The sequence below is a fragment of the Adiantum capillus-veneris genome, chromosome 11, assembly GCF_014529385.1.
Source record: "Adiantum capillus-veneris isolate H3 chromosome 11, ASM1452938v2, whole genome shotgun sequence".
NCBI lineage: Eukaryota > Viridiplantae > Streptophyta > Polypodiopsida > Polypodiales > Pteridaceae > Adiantum > Adiantum capillus-veneris.
This window is the reverse complement of record NC_140941.1, coordinates 130138017-130155910: the sequence shown is the minus strand read 5'-3', so window position 1 is coordinate 130155910 and position 17894 is coordinate 130138017. Positions and strand designations below refer to the sequence as shown.

At 44.7% G+C, this 17894-nt stretch overlaps 1 protein-coding gene across 1 annotated transcript in view; it reads right to left on the bottom strand.

Moving 5' to 3' along the window:
* Nucleotides 1-1968: 1968 nt before the first annotated feature.
* The window catches only part of LOC147448007 (uncharacterized), an 83570-nt gene continuing 67644 nt past the window's right edge, over nucleotides 1969-17894 (bottom strand). Inside the window, exon 2 of the mRNA XM_086524472.1 lies at nucleotides 1969-2767. Coding sequence (XP_086380598.1) covers nucleotides 2085-2767 — 683 coding nt within the window. The 3' untranslated portion in view covers nucleotides 1969-2084. The remainder of the gene's footprint in view (nucleotides 2768-17894) is intronic.

Genomic DNA, 17894 nt, shown 5'->3' with positions numbered 1-17894 from the left:
ACCTCGTGCAACAGAGACGCTCTTTGTAGGGAGCTTTAGTATAGATTGCAAATGAGCTCAATCTGCTTCAACCAAAGAATCAACCTGCAGAGTTAGTAAAGTAAGAAAAGCCATTGAAATTGGAAAATGGCATGTATCCATGCAATAGCAAGCAGAGGGCTTGCTACCTTAGCTTAAGCAAGGGGCTTCCTTAACCAAGGGATCTGCTTATTGAGCAAAGGGCAGCTTTTCGCAGTTCCAGCTTTCATTCCCGCACATACTTGCATCTGTTCGCGCACGCACACCCCCTCGTGCTCACGTGTGAGAGAGCGAGGTCACTTCAATCGAACACTCCCATGAAATCAAGCAAGAAGATGGCAAAGGATGCTAAGATGATGAGAGATGAGGTGGAGGCGGCCACCAAGCAAGCCATTATGGCACACAAGAAACAGATGGATAGTGTCCTTGACATCATCAATAGAGCCCTATTGGAGAAGATCACAGCTCTAGAGGCGAAGTGTCTCTCTCAAAAGTAAGTGAAGGCATGAGATGAAAAATCGACAAACTAAAGGAAGGGTTGGAGGACATGCAGCTTGAAGAAGGACAAATTTAGCGATCCATAAGAGAAGAGCTGAATACCATTAGGACTTACTCAAAAAGAGGCCTACACTAAAGCAAATAGGGATTTTCTTAGGAGATGATCTCACAGTGTCTCGAACAGCACATGAAAGAATACATGCCTGAGATTGTGGCTGCTAGAGAGAGAGTAAAACTTGCCTTCTATAGAGGAGGCAAAGTGACAGATGCATTGCATGACGGCACAATAACTATGAGACCAACCTGTGGTATGGAATTGCAATGCCTCATTATTGTCGGAGCATTCAAGGATTCCTTCAGAGAGGGAAATCATTTTCTACTCAAAGATGCATCAAAGCCTAAAGAGCACACTCTCGAGGGTGACTAGATATAGATGGGGGAGCACATGTAGACATGTAGCCCATAATGAGCACAATAGCAGAGGATCAAGAGGAACAGCAATGTTATTTAGGGAGGAGTTACACCCTATCATCTTGATGGTTCACAAAGACGAGGGTCAAAGTTAGAGCGGAGGAGGGCAAAGCTCTCTACATCGCCATAAAGTTACTTCCCACCTAGCACATTTCATTATGCTTCGCTTGAGGGGCAATCACCAGAAAACCAAGTCCCAACAGAAAACATATAGGGTGCTTGTGTGTAGGTGCAGCGAGCGGCGCCGTGTATAAAGTTTACCAAACGAGGTGCAACTGGAGCAAGAGTTGTACCAGCCATTATTGAGTCAAGATTCTAGAGGTGTGGAGACTCTTCTAGAGGCAACGAGCAGCTACACACAAGTCCCACCAAAAAACCAAGTCCCAGCAGAACATAAAATGTCTGCACCTAAAGGGAGGTAGAATGGTCAATCTTACATACCCAAAAATCAATATCTATGCTCACAACATGAGTCGCATCGAGGAATAGTGCTATGCATGACCAATCCCTTGTCCTTATTTAGGAGCATCTCTGCATGTTTCTTGAATCGAACACATAGTTGACTGACATTAAGAACTTAAAATAACAAGGATGGAAGTGTTATGGGCAGATGCACCCACAGGGCCTTGATCATACATGCATCCAGCACCTCATGTAAAACACATGCAGCAGAGGCTCCTTTCTAAAACTCTTGTCCTGCTTTTCTACATCATTCCACTAAAGCAAGGACCCTTGTAAACATTGTCATCGAAATTTTGAACATTGTTTCTAACTAGCTCTGGAAATTTGGATACTAGCAACTTCTTTGCGGCTCTTTTGTCTCACGCTGCCCTGCGCATCTCATCAATGGATTCTCCAGGTCTCAATGGGAAAGGACTGGTGCTCATACTTTTTAAAAGGGCCTAACATAGGCCAACTAAAGTTCCCATGTTGAATTATAGATACTAGACAGGAGCATATTGAAGAGTTAGTAAAGCTACATGACTCAGAAGATCTTGCTTAATCAGTGAAAAGTTTTACAAATGATGAATATCATTACAATGACTCAAATATTATTTTATAAGAGAATGACTCGCACACGGTTTGCAAGCACCGTTTTAGAGATTAAGTTGGTGCAGAGCATTGTCAATCTCCTTGATGGTGTTACTAATTTGACTTGCATTGTTACGTATGAGCAAAGAATAAGAGCCCCCATTCTGGAGGGTACCAGCAGCATCCACTACATCCCAAATGCCAAAGCCAATGCCCAATGCCAGACCAGCACCTTTCCACAATGACTTCGAGATGCTGAGACCAGATCCAGTAATGGTTCCCCCCACGAGTTTAAGGTAATCAGCTCCAAAGATGACACCACTCTTCTGCAGCCGAGTGATATCATACACAATCGTCGCAACTCTATACACATCTACTCCTGAGTTTGTCAAATTCACTGCACTCCTGCCACTTCTTAGAAGAATCTCTATGACGCTTGTCTCAACTTTACTCAAATTGTTTCGCTGACACATAACTGAAAGCTCACTCATGAGCTGCCGCATCTCCAGCAGTATACTTAACAAACCTTCAGTTTCTTGCCCAAAGGTCTTGCACCTCTCCTTAATTTGACAGGTCTTCATGTGAAGAATGCTCAGCCTTGCCACATCCCCACCTGCTGAGGTAGCAGCACCTGCCCCCCCCAGTGCCAATCCAGCCACTGCAAGTGGGGCTGCAAGGCCAAATGTATAAAAGGACGCAACTATTCCTGCACCAGTCAACACTCCCCCAGCTATAGCAGCACTTCCACCTGCAATATACAAAAAAGTTACTTTGTGAAAAATCTCTCTTATTTTTTATTTTATTTTCGCAAGAAAAGGAGTTAGACCCTTTTGTATTATGTGAACAAGTTAAGGCCCGTAGGCATTACATGAGCAAGTAGGCATCACATAATAACCGGAACTGGTAGTAAAAAATCTCTCTCTCTCTCTCTCTCTCTCTCTCTCTCTCTCTCCCCCCACAGTTTGAAATCAAATAGTCTCATGGGTCATTTTGGCCTTTTAAAGAAGTTAATATATCATTTCAATTCATTCCATATCTCTCTCTCCCCCTCCCCTCCCCCCGGGCCCCATCTACCTAGACGACGACCTCACACGGATACAAGTAGAACATAGATGGGCATGCATGCTTAGGGTGCTTAAAGCACACAAAGAAGGGAAGAAGGCATCAGACCGCAATGTCAGGGTCATCATTGAGGGCAAGATCGTTTGCATAGGGACTTGCAGCCTATGAGACACTGCATGAGGGTCGAGAAATTGTCCTAATCACAGAGACACACGAGCACAAAGAGGGGCCTACCGAGGATCCCTCGATTCCTTTGCGAGTCAATCCACCAGAAATGTACATGCCGGAGCAGTTCCCAAGGTTTTGGGGGAGTGGCCGTTCTCTTCAGCTAGGAGCTGCATATCAAGATACACATTGCAGCACAAGATCCAGGGGCTCTTTTCATTTGGATCCGGTTAGAGATTACGTGAGCGGTTTATATACATTGCCCTATGTTACTTTGCACCCACGGGATCCAAATTTGCTACCACTGAGGGTTTTTGGGGTAATAGGGTATTTGTTGAGCATACTAGGGATGATTGGGAAACCAGACACCTACATAAGACTGAAATTGCCTGTGTGTCCAAATACATGATGGCCTAGTCATCTATCTTGAGGGTTTTAAGGGCTTCGATGATCCCGTCAGTTATCACTCCTCTCTCTAGCGCTTGTGTGTGTGTGTGGTGTTCCCCTTTCTCTAGCCTTTTTCTCCACCAGTGTCTTCTCTCTCTTGAAATCTCCAGCGATCGCATCTCCCCTTCGTAGCGTTAGGCTCTCTCTCTACTCTTGACACCTTACACTACACGTTTCATCTATAGATCGTGTCCTTGTGCCTGTTCTATGGACAATACATGATAGGAGGTTGATTCCGAGGAGATCTGCCCACGATAGATCAGGGATCTGTTGGCTGCCGGTCCAGAAAGGAGATCTACTCGCATTTGAGACGAGATCATCACCTAATTCACCCTTTTCCGCTAAACCTTAGACATGGTGTCAAGTGCAGCGGAAGGGTTTAATGATTTTAGCTCACATCTAGCACTTCGCACAAACACGAGGCTACTTTACTTGAGGGAACTAAATTGAACACAATGAAGAGAGAGAGGCACAAAAAGAGAGAGAGAGAGAGAGAGAGAGAGAGAGAGAGAGAGAGAGAGAGAGAGAGAGAAATGAAATGAAATGAAATGTTATATTAACGTCTTCAAAAGGCCAGAATGACCTATGAGACCAAACTGATACAAAAGTGGTGAATCTGTTACAATGTCTGGGTACCTTAGTACTAAAGTACTAAGTGTGAAAAGTGTGAAAGTGTGAAAATAAATGTGAAACTAAATACAAAGTATTAAATAAACTTCTTAGGAGCATCCTAGGTGTCTGGCTAGAATGCTTCTAATCCTTTGTTGTAGTCTCCTCCGGTGAAGTGTGCTTCTGCATCTTGGTCGTCGTCGATTTTCTAAGCTCAGTCGTCGTCGTCTTCTGCATCTTGGTCGTCGTCGTCTCGATTTCCTAAGCTCAGTCGCTCTGTCAATTAGGGTGCCTTTGGTATGAATATGGGTACTCCTTTGTGCTGGCTGTTGGCCTCTTGCTTCTCCTTCCACTCCTGCTTCTCTCGATCCAAAGAAATCTGTGATCTGCCTCTGAGGCTGTAGTGCTCTTTGTCTTCTCATTAGATTATCCCTGTGCCGATGTAGTTCCAGTAGGTACAAGCCTAAGCATCTTTGATCTTGGTATTGCATGATTCTATCTAGAGGTCCAAAGCCTTCTTTAAAGAGGCAATGAAAACGCCCCCGTATCTCATAGTATACTGTGCAGTGGCATATATAGTGTAATTCTGTCTCCAGCTCGATTCCGCATAACTTGCAAATTCTGCTCTCAGGTGGGATTCCCCTAAATCTGACAAATTCAATTTCCAACTGGTGTGAGGATGTACGAATCTGACCAATAGCACATCTCAAACCATGAGACAGGTGGGTATCCATGTAACTCGTGCGACGAATCACAAATCCATCTTCAGATAGTTGTAGGAAGTTTTCTTTGTAGTCGGCATCTTCGTGCCCAATTCTTGTGTAGGGTCTACCCATGTCCTCTTAGTATCCAACTGTATAAGATCCTGTCGGATGATTTTATTAATCTCCGTTCGTGTAATTGCCAGTGATGGAGCCTCAAGAGAGTATTGGAAGGGAGGTAATCTTTCCATACTGAACCCGTGTCTCTGAAACCACGAGGACAGTTGCGCATACCAGCATGATGTATCCCCTTTCATTGCTAATTGTCGAGAGGATTCGAGGGCTAGTCTAGTATATCGGCAATTATTTGTATCCCACAAACCATGTATAAAGGACACTGATCTGGTAAGAGCTTCAATTTCTATCGGAGGGGCCGCTAGTTCCGCTCGGGTAATCACGTGTGGTACGGAGGCCTTGGCTCTAATCATTCGGGAAATCATAGATACCAAAGGTCTCTCCATTGACTTCCAATTATCCTGATCCACAAATGGTCCCCAAATCTGGACCCCATAAATCATAGCCGAAGCCACCACAGTATCAAAGAGCCAAAGTTTTGTTCGTGGTTCCTGAAACTGCACTTGTGAACATATCCTCTCCAACCCTCCCAAGGCCGCAGAGGCTCTGGATAATCTAGCATCCGCTGCTTTCTTAAGAGTAAACTTCAATCCTGCAAATACCACCCCAAGGTATGTGTATGCATCTGTGTACTCTACTGTATCCTGGCCATATGCAAATGTAGGTGCCAATCTCCTAACCCATTGCGGTGTGGTGTTAAACACCATAACTTTGGTTTTACCCAAGTTTACCGACAGTCCACTGTCCTCCGCGAATTTATGTAATGCATCTAGCTGCCTCTACATTCCATCTGGTGATTCTGCTATCAATACAATATCATCTGCATACAACAACAAAGGGATCCATGACCCTGCACGTCCCCTCTGTCACCCTTTCTATCAATGTAATCTGATACCTCATCTATGTACATACCAAATAAAGTAGGGGACAGTGGGCATCCCTGCTTTACTCCAACGGTGGAATGAACAATGTCGGAATCCCCTTCTGGAGTACGTACATACCTAGTTACTGACCCGTATAAGGCCATGATCCCCCAAATAATCTCTTTGGGGACCCCTAACTCTTGCATCCTGCGCATCAATCTGGCCCTTGGTACTCTATCAAAAGCTTTCCTAAAATCCACAAAGCAACATACATCCTTCTCCCGTTTGCTCTTCCTTCCTCAATAATGGCTCTGAGCGTAAGAATATGATCTAAAGTGGAATAACCCCTTCTGAATCCAGCTTGCCCTGTTGCTCTTATGCCCTCATTCTCTGCCCATCTACTCAATTTTTGTTCAAGAATGGATACGTACAGTTGGGTCAAAGTGTGACCTACCATAATGGTACGGTAGTTCCCGAGTATCATAGGATCCCCTGACTTGAAAATAGGTACGATAGTAGATAATTTCCAAAATTCAGGTAATCCTTCACACATGACCTGATTAAACAGACGAGCAAGGACTTCTGAAAGTAGATCCCTGGCATGGATCAGATGTTCTGCTACTAAACCATCATGATCATATGCTCTTCTTGTCTTCATCTTATCAATGGCTTTTTCCACCATTTTGGAAGTAAAGAAAGTACTAGTAGCAGGGCATGGCTCTAGCGGATCTGGTAATGGAGGCTGTCCAAATACCATATATAATGATGTTACATATTGACCCCAGATCTCAGGAGAAGTAATCGTCGAAGGCAGTGAGTGCTCTTGAAATAAGCGCCATGCCTCATGTGAGTCCTGACTCAAGAAGAGCTGATATAAATCCTTCGCCAGTTTGGCTAAAAATGCCCTTTTCTTGCGACGTACTATACGCCGAAGAGCAATCCGAGACTGCTTATATGTGATGATCCCAAGTGTAAGCTCTTTCTGGACCTGGGTTCTTGTCTCTCTGGCTCCTCTTTTCTGATCAGGTTGAGTATGTGGGTATGCCTCTTGTGCTGCTCCATGTAGTATCTCTGTTAACTGAGAAGTAATCTCCTCTACAGTATATACTGGCTCGGCTGCCCACATCCTATTATAGATCTTTTCCACATAGACTGAATCAGTTTCTGGCGTGAGAGTATATCTTGTGTGTGTCTTCTTCCTTTGTACTTGAGAGGCATTGTATTGGAAGGAGATTGATAAGGTCAAGAGAGCATGATCCACTGCAATCCCAACCGGTTTGGGTCCCACCTTAAAGTCCTTGATACTAGAAATAAAGCTTGGTGAAGTCATGACATAATCCACTGTACTGGCCCCATGCCTGTGCGGGAAGCATGTGAATCCCTTAGATAACGGGAAATTCTCCAGACCATTAAGTATGGCCAAACCATGTATGGTTGCCATCTCCATGAGATGTCTCCCATATTCAGTGTGTTCTTTATTCTGTGAGTTTCTAGTAAGCCCCCTCTGTGATAAATCCACTTCTCTGAGCATTTGTTCAAAAGTATCATAGAATACTGCTTGAGAGTTGGCCGTTCTGGCATTAAAGTCTCCTAAGAGAACGATGTCTCCATCTCTAGAGAACTCCCATATGTCATTATTCAATATGGAGAAAGGGGACTGTCCTTTAGGTGAGGAGTAGACTGAGGTACTTGGAGGGAAGTAGCATATAGCGATATATAGAAATCTACCTGTCTCGGCTCTCATTCTCACCCACATATACCTTGCTTGCTCATCTTTCTTGATAATCTGTAGTAGTGGTTTCAGCTCCTCTTTAAATAAGACTGCTACTCCTCCTGAACCCCGGCTACCCTGTAGAGATCTCTTGTCTGGTCGACCAGCTGTTTCCCATAAATAACCCTTCAATGTGGCATACGCTGTCCCGGTATCTGGTGTGTCTCTGAGTAAAAAACTATGTCTTTGTCCCTAAAGCTGTCTTCAAAGGCACCTACATCTAGCCTATATGATCCATTACAATTCCACGCCGCTATCTGGAGCGTCGCCCCATAGGTCTCGCACCGTCATGCTGAGCGCTTTTCCAGAACCACTACTTTTCCTCCTCTATAAAAGGCAATTTTCCCCTTTTCTCTTGCTGCCCTAATCTCTGGCATCAACTCTTGCATGTGTGCCACTTGTGCCAATGTAAGGTCATCTCCCAGGAAGATACCAGTTTTCTTAAGAGTTGGCCTCTTCTTTAGAAATTCTTTCCTTATTTCTATATTCGGGAAGCGGAGAATAAGTGCCCTATCCTTTACGTTTCCCTTCTCATCGATTCCTTTCTTGCCCACTCTCCATGCACTTGTGTGAGTAGGCTCTATGATGCCCATGCGTTGTAGCAGTTCCTTCACTTCTTCATCTACATTCTCTTTGTCTTTGACTCCTGTTACCCGCACATGCAGAGCCCGATTCTTCCTTTTCTGCTCTTCCTCAATGGTCATATTAATAATGGTAGAAGTAGGTGTGGTCTCGAGCATCTGGGCCTTCCCTTTCTTCGCATCCTCAATCCATTTCTCTGCTTCATCAACCTTTTCTTGTGTCTTAAAAAGACGTTCCGCCCATGAAGATGCCGTTTTCGATTTCTATTCATCGTATGTTGGGTCCCAACCACTTTCCCCTTGCTCTATTGCCAGAGCAAGTACTTGCTTTAGATTACTTCCACAAATGCTGATACAATGGCTAAATGCTGAATGCTAAATACCCTACTGGAGCTGATGCTGATCTAATGCAAAAACATTAAGGCTGATGACTAGTGCAAAAACGTTGGGCTGAACTCATGCACAAACGTTGGGCTGATTGATTCAAAAACATTGATGATGTTGGCATGTTGGCCATGGAAACGCCAGGTGTTTAGGTGCTATGGGCGTTGGATGCTCCTACGGGTACTGCATTTTGATATTCTAAGAACTGAAGGCGAAGTGACTCTTTAATCATAGTTACATGGGACGGCGGGTCGGGGTTGGGAACGAGGACGGGGACAGGGACGGGGCGGCAAAAGTCAAGGGACAGGGGTCGAAACGGCAAAAAAAAAAAAAGAGTTTTTTTGGCATTTTTTGACCTACACACATAGAGCATCACTTTGACCACAAATTTACACTAAATAGACCAAAGAGCATGAGTCACAAAGGCGCAAATGTGTTAATAAAACATCAATGGATACAAAATGAAAAGTGCATGCCACAAGGGCTCAAAAAGGACAAGCCTCAAGGATAACAAAAAGTACGAAGGGCTAGGTAGACTCTAGAGGAGTAGACTCAAGGGTAGAGGAGAGCTTCAAAGTTGAGAGGGTAGAAGAGGGAGAGAGTGGGTAGAGAGACTCAAGGGTAGAGCTTGAGCATAGTAGACTCAAGGGTAGAGAGAGTCGAGACTCAAGGGTAGAGCTTGCCGAAGGTAGACCGCAGACGGTAGAGAGGAGAGGCTTGAGAGACCCAACAGGTGCTTTTATAGCCTCCCCCTGAAAAACAGACGTTGGGCTGCTTTTTTGTCCGTTTCAAACAACCAAAAATTTAAATTTTAAAAAATCGGACCATTCCCTGCCGGTCGTTTTCCAGTTCGTCCCCTGCCGCCCCGTCCGTCCCCGGTACGACAACCTGCGTTCCTGCCTGTCTCAATACTCAGCTGGCCGTTCCCGAACGTTCAGCTCTGTCCCCAACCCGGTTACGACTGTCCCCCGTCCCTAAGCACCGTCCCCTCCATCCCCTGTGTCTTTAATAGGTTTTCTAGCCATTTGCCCTATCTACTTTTTATAAATGTCATGTCAAAGTCTCTTATTATGAAATGACTTAAGTGATTGTTCATATACCTATATGATTAAGTGATTGTACTGTACAAGTAAGGGTATGACCTGCCTGATCATGCATGTCCTTCTAGAGGCTCACAAGGTGCCACCCTAGCTCCTAATCTATACTAACTAGACTGATGTTGACCTGTAGCAGTAGCTTGTCGACATGGCTCGAGTGCAATGCGCACGTGACATCCCTCCTTGTTAAAGGTGAGACACAACTCCCAAACTTCTTCCTGTGGATTCTTTTTGTACTTTTGATATTGAATGCTTTTGATATTTGTGGATGCATAACCGATGAAAACTCCTCGGAACTTACAAATACTGCGGATGTAGTTATTGCTACGATGTAAACACCGACCATACGAGTTACTTGGTAGTTTTACTACTGTCGTAGAATATAAGCCTTGATGCTAGCTCTGCCTTGAGAGCAAGTACTACCACCCGAATAGTCTTGTCGTGAAAACATTGAGGGTGAAGATGGAAGATAAGGATGCTCGGAAGTATATCCAATGGTTTCACGTCGATGGAAGCGGATGCACGCTACATGCGAATGCGAATGCAAAAGAGTGTTAGAGATCGTGTCTGCACCTCCTTCCATATCTACATACGAGGCAACCAGATCCTGGTACTCAAGATCTGGGTCTTTGTATCGATCTTCGTTCATTATGAAGAGATTATGCCTCAAGGGTATCCAAGACATAGCGATGAAGACGGGAGCACGTTCGATGCGCGATGGAACAAGGGTGGTGGCTAATATTTATAGGCAACAAGTGTTGGTATGAGAGAGGGACCCACAACTTCTTTGGCAAAAAATCTTAGAGAGGTTCCTTGGAATTTGGGTTCTTGCTCCTTTCCTTGAGTTCACGAAGCCGTAGCACATCCAAAGCTCTGATACCAATGTCAGGTGTAGTGGAAGGGTTTGAGGATTTTAGGTTAGATCTAGCTACTTTACTTCAAGGAACTAAACTGAACACAATGAAGAGAGGCATAGAGAGAGAGAGAGAGAGAGAGAGAGAGAGAGAGAGAGAGAGAGAGAGAGATGACACCGTATGTAGGGTCCCAACCACCCTCTCCTTGCTCTATTGCCAGAGCAAATACTTGCTTTAGATTATTTGCACAAATGTTGATACAATGGCTAAATGCTGAATGCTCGTTGATGCTGATCTAATGCAAAAATGCTAAGGCTGATCTGGTGTAAAAACGTTGCGCTGAATTGATGCAAACACGCTGGGCTAAATTGATGCATAAACGCCAATGATGTTGGGGTGCTGGCGATGGAAAGGCTAGGTGCTGAGGTGTTGTGGGTATCACAAGACGGGCACCACGTGCCAATAGAAAAGAACAGACTGAATAGACTTTTAGCACTTCAATAACAACTGAACTAAAAGAGAGAGAGACGACACGCGACACGGAGTGGTGGAATTCCACCCCAGAGAGTATTGGCCCCAAACCTTGGCACCCCTTTCGGTATTTCTTTATATTGCATCAACACAGTACAAGCCGGAACTCCACGCTCTGCACCTTCCCCAAGACGCATGCCAGAGAATGCACCCTTAGCACATATTTAAAGGCCCTTGGCCCCCAAAAGTAGTTTACATGAAAAGCCTTCAAACCTCCAAAAGCTTCTGGTCCAAAAGCAATGCCAAAAAGCTGCCAACGCGATTTGCAAAATTCCGTATAACTGCCATGTCATCAGTCAGCGAAAAACGAGGAGCGTCCATACAGCTGCTACGTCATCAGTTTTGTGTGTGTGTGTGTGTGTGTGTGCAAGCGCGTGAGTCTTTATGTCAATGGAGTCCCATCGGACGAGGTCCCCATAAGTTGGTAGGACTTCTTCTTCTGCTACTTGTTCTTCTTAGGGTTTAAGCCCCTGGGCCAGCGTCTGTACGTTGGTTCCATTCTTCAGGGCTTTGACACGTCAGCAGTTTGGGACATCCCCCCTTCTTGAAAGAAAGTAATCGTTCCGAGATTCAAACAATACCAAAACAGTATTTCTCACTTCTCCACCCGGAAGTAAAATCACCAATCATTGAAACCACTATATAAAACCAAAGTCAAACAATTCAAATCGGCACCAAGACAGGTTTAATAGCATCCATTTCAAACAATACTTTCTGAAACAATGTTCAAAAGTATCTAAGTAGAAAACAACTAGAGCAATCATTCAGGGCTTTGTTCGGACAATCGAACTTTGAGGACAACTGGCTTGTCCTTTTGCATCACAGTGATGGTTCGGGTCTAGACCTGGAGAGTTGCATCATTCTTGTCGTGCCAGGGCATGGCCAACAGAACGTCGCAATTGCCCAACTTCATAATGTGGAAATCTGCTTTTCCATGATAATCTTGTATAGTCACTGGAAGTGCACCAATGAGCGGTACTGTCACCAGGAGGTGTATTTTTCCTGTTGCCTTCCGTAAATAAGTATTATATATATTTATTTTTGTTTTTACTTGTTTGTCCCGGAACCCTTGAAAAGGTGTAAGTGGACATTGCATGGCCAGTGTGAAACGCCTGCAGCCAAATGGGTTTCTCACATCGGGGATCTAGGTCGGTCACACAGGGACTGCGCGGGCCAGTTAGCACTGAATTCTGATGAGTATGGAAGCTCGTGTGCGCCAAACTGGAATTTGGGCCACTCGTCAAGTCACTGCAACTTTATAAGTTGAAAGGGGCCAGTAAATTAACCCACATTGTAGATGTTGGTCAAATGGTAGTCTTCAATGATGGTCAGGAGACCGATAGGGACGCCATGGAAGCATCTCCTAAAATTTAGGGAACTGCTATTTTTGACCGAAAAATGTGTTCGCGTCATTAGCTCTGGAATGACAAGGGGAACATTTTATTGCTCTGCTGCCAAGTCAACTGACGCACCAATTGAGATATTTTTAGCAAGGAAAGCTCAAACTCGAAAATTGGGCGACGTGTTAACCTGTGAGCGATTCTGCCACTCTGGGAGGCAAAAACAAGCTGCATATCAACAAAGGGGACGCATATCAACAAAGGGGGCAAAAACGAGCTACATATCAACAAAGGGGGCGCCATTTTCAGCCTCAGGTGGATTGTAGCAGGTACAGAAGCTATGGAATGCTTACCTTGCCCTCTATGCACAGTATGGTGACGGGAGTGATGCCCCGCACGCTACATACTGCTCTCTTTCTCCCCTACGTACAGTATGTTATGCCCCACTAGTGGGCTTCTCATTTGACCTATGTACAGCTGTGGGGAAATATGCTTTCATGCCGAGGCAAGAGCCTCTTTGCACAGGAACCGGTGTAGCTAGCTGCTGCACCAAAGCAGGTCCACGAGAGGGTGATAACCTCTCGATTGCGCAGTAAATTCAGCACTGTTTACTTGCTGTTTTTACTCTGTTTTGAGACTGTTTTGGGTCCGGGATGCTTCCAGAATCAAGGGGCACCAAGCCCAAGGTGCAGGGAACAGTGTAGGGACCGTCGTGTGCCCAAATCAGGTCAAAAACAGGACTGAACCAGAAATTACAACGACCTGAAATTTACTGTTTTGTGCTCCCGACTGAGGGATAACGCCAGTGGGATAGAGTCCTGAGCTTCGAAACTGATTCGGATTAATTTCGGTACCGTTATGCTGCCGAAATTCTGCCGAATCTGAAGCGTACTAGCTGGATGCAGGTGTTATCTTCCAGGGACTCTCTTTTTGTAATTCCCTCTCTCTAAATTAAAGAAATACCGAAAGGGGCCCCAGTCTTTGGGGCCTACAGGGTGTCGGTCTCGTGTGCGCAGTGACATTCTAGTCGCTGGACGCAACTGTGTTCTCTTCCCTTCTCAGTGCTCTGTGTAAAGTTAACAGGTAATTGAAATAGTACCGCCCTCTACGTTGTACGGGCCGGTTATATGGTTCCATTGACGGGATAGTCACTTTTTCTTCAAAAAGTGCAGCGTGGATTGTTGTGGGTGAAACCAACACAGAGCTTGTCGATATGGCAGAGAAGAGAGACCAAGTATCTGAAGAGGGATCTTCCTCACATGGCACAGAGAAAATTCCTTCAACTCTTCAAGAAGAGGACAGGTTGTTTAGAACTCAACTGCGTTGTTGCATGGACATGTTTCAGCAGTTGGCTAACAACCCAAGGATGCAGGAATTCTTAGAGGCTCCGACACAGGGTTTTCAGCCTCCTACACAGGGCATGACTGAGCCGTTGCAGGAAAAGGAGATTTCCAATGCGCAGAGGACTCATGATGCTCGAGGGAAAGCCCATGTGGTTGAGCAACTAGCGGTGTCCAATGATCCAAAGCAACTTGCTTTAGCTGGACAGGAACCGTTTGTGAATGGTCAAGGGAGCAATGAACAGGCTATGCGTCAGACCCTTCCATTACCTTATACTTATCCTGGTTATTTTGGAGGTGGTTCAGTATTTCAAGCTATGGCTGGGGACCTTCCATAGGTTATATGCCAGGGAATGTGTTCGGGACAATGCAAACAGGCATGGGTAACCCTATGTACGCGAACATGGGTGTCCAACCAGGTTTTTCGCAGCCATACGTACAAAATGCAGATATGACAGGGAAAATAGTTGATGCGAGTGCTGGAATGAACACTCATGGAGCACCACTGTTACAGGCACCTGTTTATGATAATGTGGCTCCTTTGAGTCAGCCTAAGGATTACAAGGAAGGTGGGCAGGGAGTGAAGTTTGAAACTTTCAGAGGAACTGAGGACCAATTAAAGGCTTTGACCTTCATACAACAGTTCGATGTAGCTTATGCTGGAGGAACCTTCACGGAATCTTCAAAGATACGCAAGGCTGCCACTTTCTTGAAAGGGAATGCGCTTCAATGGTGGACCGCATTGTTGAACCAAGGTCAAGCCCCAACAACGTGGGTCCAATTCAAACAACTTTTTGCGCCTGCATGGTTGACAAACACTTTTGAAGTGGATGTGATGACGGAATGGCACGAGTTGAATGCTAAACAGTGTGCGAATCTGGAAGAGTACAATAAACGGTTTTGGGCCGCACTGTTGCTAGTCACCTCTTACAGGTTTGTGCCATTGTCAGAACAAATTGAGAAGTACTGTTGCGGATTGCCCAAGAAGATCAGGGACTATTGCACAAAGACTACTGTCATGAATATGTTTCAGTTGATAGAGAATGCAAGAGTGGCCAGCAATCTCTCGAAGGGAGATTCCGATGGATTTAATAGCCACAAGAAAGGGGCCCAGGGCAAACAGTTTTCAGCCAAGGGCAATGTTGCAACAAAGCCTTCTGAGCCTCCCACAAAGAAGCCCTCTAATGAAGAAGGTGATACGTCCAAGAAGCATTCTAAGTCTTCTTCGAGATGAGGACAAGGACAAAAAAGGCATTTTTCTGGCAAAACTTTTCAAGAAAGGAAAGCTCTTAGGGAGGCCAAGAAATGCTATATTTGTGAACAGGAAGGACACTTTGCAAATGAGTGCCCACAAAAGAAGTCACAGGATAAGGATGACAAGTCAGACCAAAAAGGGAAGAAGCCAAAGCCGAGTGCAGGACTTGTTCCAGATTTGGTTGGAGATCAGCCAAACACAGATGCCACGGAGCTGTGCAGAGATTTGGGCAAAGTTAGAGACCAGACAGTGCTGGTTTTCTTTGATCCAGGAGCCCGTGCAAATTTCATATCACCAGAATTGGCATCAGAGTTAAGCATTCGTGCAGAGGAGATGGGTATGACAGGGGAAGCAGGTTTGGCATGCCCAGGTCATTCAGAGCCTGTTACTCCCATTCTGGGAAAGCTTCGTCTGCACATTCAGAGCTATGTGGACGCGGAAGAATTTCATAGTATGCCGCTTGAGGGCTGTGATGTGTTATTGGGTATCCCATGGTGTTACAGGTTGCATGCTATGGTGGATACTTACAACAAAAAGATTACCCTTGTACATAGAGGAAAGACTCATGTCCTTGATGTAAAGCTTAAAGGCGAGTCTGTTCCAGTTGTTTCTGCTTCTGCTATTTCATCTGTAATAAAGAATCATCTTTCTACGTACTTGATCTTTGCAAAAGAAGTACCTCAAGTTGTATCTAATTTGTCTACCTTAGATAAAGACAGGTCAACTTTTTTGAGTGGTTTCAGTGATTGTTTTTCGGACTCTTTGCCAGGGGAGTTATCTCCTGAGAGACCTGAGGATCATACTATAGATCTTGTGCCAGGTTCTAGTTCACCGAATAGACCACCATACAGGGTTAGTGCAGCCCAGCAGAAAGAGATTATGGGTCAGGTCAACAAGCTTTTAGAGAAGGGGCTGATTCAGCCCAGTTCATCCCCTTTTTGTTCGCCTGTACTCTTAGTGCAGAAGAAGGATGGTTCATGGCGCATGTGCATTGACTATCGCGCCTTGAATAAGAATACCATCAAGAACAGGTTCCCCATACCGAGGATAGATGACATTCTTGATCGGCTTGAGGGAGCGTCATTGTTTACAAGAATAGACCTAAAGAGCGGGTATCATCAGATAAGCATTAGACCAGAAGATGTCCATAAGACTGCGTTCAGGACAACATTTGGTCTCTATGAGTTTCTTGTCATGCCATTTGGTCTCACAAATGCTCCTGCCACATTTAATAGAATGATGGACAGAATTTTTAGACCACATAGAAACTTTGTGGGTACCTTCTTTGATGACATGATTGTCTACTCAAAGTCTGAAGAGGAGCATAGGGATCACTTGACCGCAGTTTTCAATGAGCTACGCAAGAATAGGCTACTCATTAATGCGAAGAACAGTGAGTTCTTTTTGCAAGAGATTCACTTCCTTGGGCACATTGTTTCAAAGGATGGGGTACGCATGGATCCTGCTAAAGTGGAAGCAATTAGGTCATGGCCAGACTTGAAGTCCGTACATGACATTCGAAGCTTTCTAGGTTTATGTTCCTACTACAGGAGGTTCATCCGAAATTTTGCTGAGATTGCTTCTCCACTCCATGCACTGCAAGGAAAAGGAGTTACTTTCAAGTGGACAACCAAGGGAATTTTAGCGTTCAAACACTTGAAAGAGAAGCTGACTTCAGATCCGGTAATTATTTTGCCAGATCTTTCTAAAACTTTTGTGGTTCAATGTGATGCGTGTGGCCATAGTCTTCGTGCAGTTTTAATGCAGAATGGCCGAGTAGTCGCATATGAGAGCAGAATTCTTTTGAAGACTGAAAGGAACTTGCAAGTCTATGAGAAAGAATTGTTGGCAGTAATTCATGCTCTCACTAGTTGGAAACACTATTTGCTAAGGGCTGATTTTGTTGTCCAAACGGATCATCAAACCTTGCGATATTTTCTTACACAGACGAAGTTGTCTGAGAAGCACATGCGATGGGCAAACATCTTGTCAATGTTCCATTTTTAGATCGTGCATGTGCAAGGGAAAAAGAACGTGGTGGCTGATGCGTTGTCACGAAAGCCCCAAATTTCAGCAGTGTCAATTCCGTACCATTGTGAACTAGAAGAAATGAAGACACAATATGCTGAAGATTCAGATTTTTCAAGGATCTATGACCAGCTTGTTGATGGGCAACATCATGAGCACTATATGCTTAAGAATGACTTTCTCATGATGCATGGAAAGTTATGCGTTACTAAACAGTTACGGCCAAAGATTTTGATGGAAAGTCATGCTCCACCTTATGCTGGGCATCGTGGAATTGATGCGACAGTGAAAGGGGTTGAGGCATTCTTCTATTGGCCAGCTTTGCGTCAAGATGTTGACACATTTGTAAGATCATGCTTAGTATGCCAAAAAGTCAAATTTGACAGACAAAAGCAACCGGGATTGTTGCAGCCATTGCCGATCCCTGATAGGCCATGGGAAAGTATAGCAATGGACTTTATCTTTGATCTTCCAAGGACACAAACAGGAAATGATGGGATTTGGACTATCATTTGTAGGTTCAGTAAGCAGGCCCATTTCATTCCTGTTAGGAAGAAGATAAAGCCAGAACACATGGTCAAGATATTTATGAGAAATATCTTTAAATATCACGGGATGCCTCAGTCAATTGTCAGTGACAAGGATCCACGTATGACGAGTCTTTTCTGGAAGGCATTGTTTGAGAACATGGGCACTACGCTCAAGTTCTCTT